The 7,220-nt window shown below is 53.5% G+C and overlaps 1 protein-coding gene across 1 annotated transcript; it reads left to right on the top strand.

The window, feature by feature from the left end:
• Positions 1–1,644: 1,644 nt before the first annotated feature.
• Positions 1,645–7,220, top strand: HPCA (hippocalcin). The gene is given in 5 exon segments (XM_052653587.1): positions 1,645–2,022; positions 6,528–6,552; positions 6,555–6,632; positions 6,768–6,877; positions 7,215–7,220. Coding segments are annotated over 5 exon segments (597 nt in total).

The following is a 7,220-nucleotide window of genomic DNA, read 5'->3' as shown; positions in this document are numbered from 1 at the left end:
GGTGCACACCTAGTCACATGTACATATATGCACTGGCACAGATATGAACTGAAACATGCAGGCAGACAAATGCAATGCAGAAGCCAGGGACAGACATGCATGCGTGAGCACACGCACTCACACACGCTCATACGTAAGTGCACATGCACGCACAAGGAATCCCCCTCCCCCCTGCTCTATCTCACAGCCCCAGGCTGCAGGGGGGGGGGGGGTGACGAGATTCACCTGCCTACACCCCTACATCCCTGCCCAGGATTGCCTGGCTGCCTCCTCTCCAATACCTTCCCCTTAGCCCTCCACAGTCTAACCTCTTGCACTGAGGGAGCCTTTCTGAACTAGATGAAAGGTTAAATGTTGGGGGATGGTTGACTGGCTAGGGGTCTCCCTGGAAGAGGGGACCTTTACAGGTCTGAGAAAGGTTGCAGCTCCCTCTCCTGGCACCTGGCACCCTGGGTAAAGGAAGAAAGATGGCAAGGGTGTCTGAGGGTCCCACGTGCAGCTGGCCATGTGAGGGTTGTCGGCATGGGAGCTGGCTTATGATGCATTCATGAGACATGTGGGGTCGTGGGCTGGTGTGTCTTGATGCACAGGGTATGGGAGTTGTGTGTGTGTGGTGCTGTGTCAGTACGTATGAGCTGTGGAGCAGAGGGAATGTTTCTGTGTGTGGAGGCATGGTGACCCTGGGGTGTGTGTGCTGGGTGCTGGCATGTGAATGGCAGGGGAATCTGTGTGGATTTGGTGAGCTGTTTGGCATAATAGACATCAGTATGTATTCATTTGTTTACTGTTGGCATCTGGATACCTGTAAATCTCTTTTATTTGTTTAACACTTAGGTAGCACTTATATGTGCAGGCATCTAAGTTCTTCATATGTATTAACTAATTTAATCCTCACAACAATAATGAGGTAGGTACTATTACCTCCACTTCACAGACAAGGCAGAGTTTAAGGAACTTGCTCAAGGTCACATAGGTGGTAAGAAGCAGAGCTGGAATTCTAACCCACGTGGTCCGGCTCTGGAGCTCAGGCTAATACCTATCTTGTTCTGCCTCTTGTCAAGCACACATGTGTGGGAGGGAGACCAGGTCAGTGTTTGGGTTGCAGGTGTATTTTATGTGAGCAGGTGTATGTGATGCCGTACGGGGGCAGTGGGCAGCAGGGAGGAAGACCAGAGGGCCTTTTTGTACCTGGCTGGCAACTCTGGGAGTTAGCAGTGTGTCTCCATGGCTGTGTGACCTGAACCAGGTCACCTCACTTCCTTGAGCCTACCTTTTCATCTGTAAAATGGGCTAATCGCTAGGCTTCACTTTGTGAGGGCGAAGTGGTGTACTCCTGGGAAGGCTTGGTAGCTGGCACTGAGAAGGGCTTCAGTAAAGGTGAGCCCCTTCTCTTCCTCTCTCTCCGGGTCTGTTCCCTGAGGAAGTAGGAGGTCTGGGGAAATGGCATGGGGCTGACAGAGTGGCGGGGTGCTTGGCAGGCTGTGCAATCTTGGGCCAGCTCCTCTGTCTCTCACCGGGTCAAAGGAGAGCCTGGGGTGGCTCGGGGTTTTCTTGGAGTGTTGTCAAAGGGCCAGGAGGGCCTGACTGCTCCTCTTTGTCCTTTTACCCCCCTGGGGGACCCAGGTGGGACTTGGCTCGGTGGCTATGGGCAAGCAAAACAGCAAGCTGCGGCCAGAGATGCTGCAGGACCTGCGGGAGAACACAGAGTTCTCCGAGCTGGAGCTGCAGGAGTGGTACAAGGGCTTCCTCAAGGACTGCCCCACGGGCATCCTCAACGTGGACGAGTTCAAGAAGATCTATGCCAACTTCTTCCCCTACGGTGACGCCTCCAAGTTCGCGGAGCATGTCTTCCGCACCTTCGACACCAACAGCGACGGCACCATCGACTTCCGGGAGTTCATCATCGCGCTGAGCGTGACCTCGCGGGGCCGCCTGGAGCAGAAGCTCATGTGGGCCTTCAGCATGTATGACTTGGATGGCAACGGCTACATCAGCCGCGAGGAGATGCTGGAGATCGTGCAGGTGGGTCCCTGGACCCCTCAGAATGCCAGGCGCAGGTCCCGGCAGCTTGCACCCGCCAGCCCTCTTTACCCTCCCGACAGTCCTTGTGGGTAGGCGAGTGGCAGGTGCTCTTCTTATAGCCTATTTTTTTAAGTCTTTAATAGGAAGTAATTTCCAATTTAAAGAAAAGTTGGGAAAATTTTACCCTTTATTCAACTTCACCAATGAACATTTTATCACATGTGCTTTATCATTATGTGTGTGTGTGTGTGTGTGTGTGTGTGTGTGTGTGAGAGAGAGAGAGAGAGATGTTCTGTTGTTCTAAACATGACCCTCTACCCCTGAATACATCAGGACAGATTTCCTAAGAACAAGGACATTCTCTTACATAACCCATAATATGATTATCAAAGTCAGGATGTTTAACATAGAAACAGTGTTATTATCTAACTTACAGACCACATTGAATTCTGCCAGCTATCTCAATAATGTTCTTTATAGCATTTTTTCCCTCTGCCCCAAGATCACACATTGCATTTAGTCATCCTATCTCTTTAGGCCACTTTAATCTGTAAGAGTTCCTCAGCCTTCCTTTGTCTTTCAAGACTTGACATTTCTGCAGAGTACAGGCCAGTTGTGTTTCATTGATCCCAACTTACTCAGGAGGAAACGGATGCTCAGAGAGGTAAAGACATTTGCTTGAGATCACACAGACTGTGAATGGGCCACCTGGCTCGGTCGCCCACATTCCATCTGGATACCCAGCCATCTTCCAACTAATTGATTGAGAGCCCACTAAGAGTCTAGTACTGAGTGAAATCCTTATACTCATAAGCTCAGTACATCTTTACAACAACCCCATGAGGCTCAGAGAGGTGAAGTGGCTTGCCTAACATCACACAGCATATAAGTGGAGTCAGGTTCAAGTTGGCCAACACTCAGAGCTGCCTCTTTAAATGGGGATGGCTAGGCATATCTCACAGGGCGACTTAAGGACCTGTTAGGAATGTCCTAGGAGAAGGCAATGGCACCCCACTCCAGTACTCTTGCCTAGAAAATCCCATGGACGGAGGAGCCTGGGAGGCTGCAGTCCATGGGGTCGCTAAGAGTCGGACACGACTGAGCGACTTCACTTTCACTTTTCATTTTCATGCATTGGAGGAGGAAATGGCAACCCACCCTAGTGTTCTTGCCTGGAGAATCCCAGGGACAGAGGAGCCTGGTGGGCTGCCATCTCTGAGGTCACACAGAGTTGGACACGACTGATGTGACTTAGCAGCAGCAGCAGCAGCAGGAATGTCCTATCTTAGTACAAATTTAAGTATAGCATGTTAGCTTTATGTCAAAAATCTTCTAGAGTGCCCATCCCCTCAGGACGTTGAGGTCCATCAGAGATCTGGTTCTATTTTACCTAGTCAATTCCTTGTTCACTTTATGAGCCTCTGTTTCTTCACCTGTAAAGTGAGGGTGTTAACCCCTACTCCCAAGGCTATTGTGGGTATAAAGCAAGGTGGGAACGCTAGCAGAGGGCCCAGCAGATATCTGGCTCTCAGTAAACGATAGTAATTGTCAGTTGGTGTTTTCTCTTCTGCACACTCTCCACTCCAGCTGGAATGGCCTTTCCGACATCCTCAGAATGCGCTACTTTGTACAGGCTCTTGTTCCTTTTCCTTCTGTCTCTCTGAATCCCTTCCCTTCTGGTCCCTCAGCACTGCTGACTGCCCCCCTCCCAACTCGTCCAGCCTCTACTGGACTCTTGACTTTGGCTTCTGGGTCTGCTCTCTCCAGCTAGAATAGGATGGGCTACCTTGGGATGTGGTGTCTTCCCTATGTCTATTACTAGGGAAAAGCCTTAATGATTGTAAGTAACTCCCCTGGGCCAGGCAATAACTCTCTAGTTGATGAACAATGGGGAGTTCTCGGGGTCCTGGTGGAAGGGCTGGGGTAGCCAGGGTGATGGACAATCTCTCAGGGACTGGGTAGCAGCTCAATACCAACCAATCCACATGAATGTCCATGTTTGGCCACAGAGTGTGGCTGCACTGGTGTACACTGGTAAATGTCAGCCTTGCTGGAAGCTCCAAGCCCAGGGCACTGGTCAAGCCAGCACCATTCTCTGGACATCCTCAGGATCCCTTCCAGACTGGCCTCTGCTATTTAGACAGACCCTGGTTTCTTTTACAGCAGCCCAGGGTTCCCAGACAGCCAGTGCAGACAGAACTCTGCAAACCCTAGTGACTGATTAATTACAGGTTGGCTCCAGTGAAACAATGAGTGAGCGGTAATTCCAGACAATTAATTAGGAAGCCCAGGAGAAGGCCAGTCACAGGGGAGCAGTCACTCTCTAGGTTAGTCACTCAGTCCTTCTCAGGACCCAGCCCTGAGCCAGGTGGTGGGCATACTAGAGGCGAAGAGGCCTTGCCTCAGTCTCTTGGAGCTCCCGTTCTGCTGGGAGAGACAACTGTGCAGGCCACACTGACCAGCTCAGTGACAGGGGTACGAAGGTGACATATGAGAGTCCAGGGGAGTGAAGGGCAGGGAAGACCTGAGGATGCGGTGGATGAGTAATGACTATAGTATAAGCTGCTGTTTACTGACCACTTACTGTAGCCAACTATATATATTATCTCATTTAATACTCTGGATGGTACAAATGAGGGAGATATGATTACTCCCTGTTTTACAGATGAGGAAACTGAGGTTATATACTTGTCCAAGGCTACAGAGCAAGTGATTAGTGGAACCAAGATGCTTGCAAGGTCAACCTTACTTCAGACACCCTGTTTGGAGGGGTCGTTACCACTCCAAAACCATCTATCCAATGACTAAGAGGGAGAGGGTTCTAATCTGGTCTCTGCCGTCAGTTTCCTTTCTGAGCCTCAATTTCTTGTCTGGAAAATGGGGATCTCAGTACCTGCTTTTCAGGGCTATTGCAAGGGTGAGAATAATGTATGTAAAAGTACCTTGCACATAGCGGGTGTCTGTATATGGTAGCTAGTATTGTTCCAGGCAGAGGCTATAAAACCTGAAAGGTGGAGGGGTATCTGGATATGGCAAAATCATCTACTAGGGGAAGCCGGATGGTGGAGAGCAGGGACCAGAGTGTGAAGTGCCTTGAATGCCAAGGGACAAATGTTTGGACTTGGTAACAGGGCAGTGGGAGGTGCCAGTGTCTTTTAAACAGGGGAGTCCCTGCCAGATGCCAGGCACTCAGCTAAATTCAGCAGGTCTGGGTACTTTGTTCTTATCTGTATGCTGGGGGCAAGGAGCAAAGGCATAAAATTACTTCTGGAGAGGGGTCCCCAATGGAAGCGCTAGGGCAGCATATGGGCCCTGACCCAGCCTGCATCAGAGAAGGCCTCCCTAAGAAAGCACCATGTAAGCTGAGCCCCAAGGAGGAGTGGGAGGCAGCAGAAGGAGCGTGGGGCAGCATCCAGAAGGAGCTGGGTGCACGGCAGGCCTGGAGGGAGGCCTGTGTATCACGGGAACGAGGGGGCGGCCCTGGGCTGGGGACGTGGCAGTGAAGATCTGTGTTTGGAAAGAGCTCTCAGAGGTGGCCCTGGGAACAGACCCGAGAGAGGCCGGAAGAGACCACAGCGGAGGCCAAAGCTGGATCTGAAGCTAGGGAAGTTTATGGTCTGGGAGAAGAAGGAAGGCTTCTCGGAGGAGGTGTCAGTAGCAACAAGCTGGCAGACTGAGGTGACCAATCTGGGTCCCTGAGCTCCCGGGACTGCGGGACCCAGCCCACAGGCCAAGTCCTACGTGCTCTGTGTACATTTAGCGCAAACCCCTCCCCTTCCAGTCGCCTCCGTAGCTCCTGCACCTGGCGGCTGCGGTCCTCCGCCCAGCCACAGCCCCGGGCGGCCCCCGCCCCCGACTGATGATCCGTGCGTTTATTTGCATAACATGCCCCGCCCCCTGTGGACCTAGTTGCTTCCCGCCCTCCAGCCCTTAGGGCGGCCCTGCGCCCCCTGCCGGCCACAGTGGCGTCGCAGTCCAATGCCACCCACTCCTGCCCAGCGCTCCCTGTCGACCATCGAGGGCTGGCCACTCGGAGTCCCGGTTTCTGAGAAGCGGCTCTTCTACCTGGTGCTTTAACTGGGAACCTTCGGCGTCTGGCACAAACTCCTTAGTTGGGAGTCCCGGACACCTTCGCCATCTGGGCCCGATGTCCTCCAACATCTCTCCTGACCCCCTGCTTTCAGCCAGCCCCAGTGCCCACTCAGAGCTTCCCTCTGCCAGGCCTTTGTGCATGAAAATTCCTCTGCCAGCAATTCGTTTCCCACCGAACGCTCCAGAGGAACTTGGTCAGGGACCGACCGCTCCAATAGCCTCCTCTTCCGGGAAGCCTTCCCGGTCACTCCTTCCAGAACTCCCCAGCTCCCCACGCTCCGCCGGCCCCTCTTCGTCTCACTTCGTTCGGAGCGGTGATCGTCAGCGCACCTACGGGCGTTTTTGGACATAGTTGGGGGTGGAGGGCTCAAGCAGACTCCCCTCACGCTCTGCCTTCCCCACCCGCCCCCCAGGCCATTTACAAGATGGTTTCGTCCGTAATGAGATGCCGGAGGACGAGTCGACCCCGGAAAAGAGGACCGAGAAAATCTTCCGCCAAATGGACACAAACAACGACGGTGAGGAGGCAGGGGCGGGCGCGGGCGGCCACCACACCCCCATCCTATGCCGCAGCTCTGCTCGGCCACCCCTAGCTGCTGTTGCCTTCTTCCCCCATCATTGCCCCCATCATTGCCCCCCTCCTCGCCCCGCAGGCAAGCTGTCCCTGGAGGAGTTCATCCGCGGGGCCAAAAGCGACCCGTCCATCGTGCGTCTGCTGCAGTGCGACCCAGCAGCGCCTCCCAGTTCTGAGCGAGAGGAGCAGGTTTCCCCTCCTGCCTTCACTGACCCTCTCCCGGCTCTCAGCTTCCTCGCCCTTGTGTCTATCCAGGCTGGGGGGCAGATGGCCACCCCCCAGGGTCTGCCTCTTAGTGGGGAAGCCTATAGGGAATGGAACCTGCTGTCCCCCCAAAGCCCAAGCCAGCAAGTGGTTAGCACCTCTCCCCACCGCCCCACCCCATGCATCCAAGAGGCAGTTATCAGCCTTACGCAATGATTGAGACAAGGGTTCTGGCCTGGTCTGCCCTTCAGAGTCAGCCTCCCTTACCTAGATATGCGGACTTAAGCCACTCTACCCCTCCCCTGTATCCCCCACCCCCCAGCCATGA

The sequence above is a fragment of the Budorcas taxicolor genome, chromosome 2 (assembly GCF_023091745.1).
Source record: "Budorcas taxicolor isolate Tak-1 chromosome 2, Takin1.1, whole genome shotgun sequence".
Classification (NCBI taxonomy): Eukaryota; Metazoa; Chordata; class Mammalia; order Artiodactyla; family Bovidae; genus Budorcas; species Budorcas taxicolor.
The sequence above is the reverse complement of the archived record's forward strand: the minus strand, read 5'-3'. Positions and strand labels throughout refer to the sequence as shown.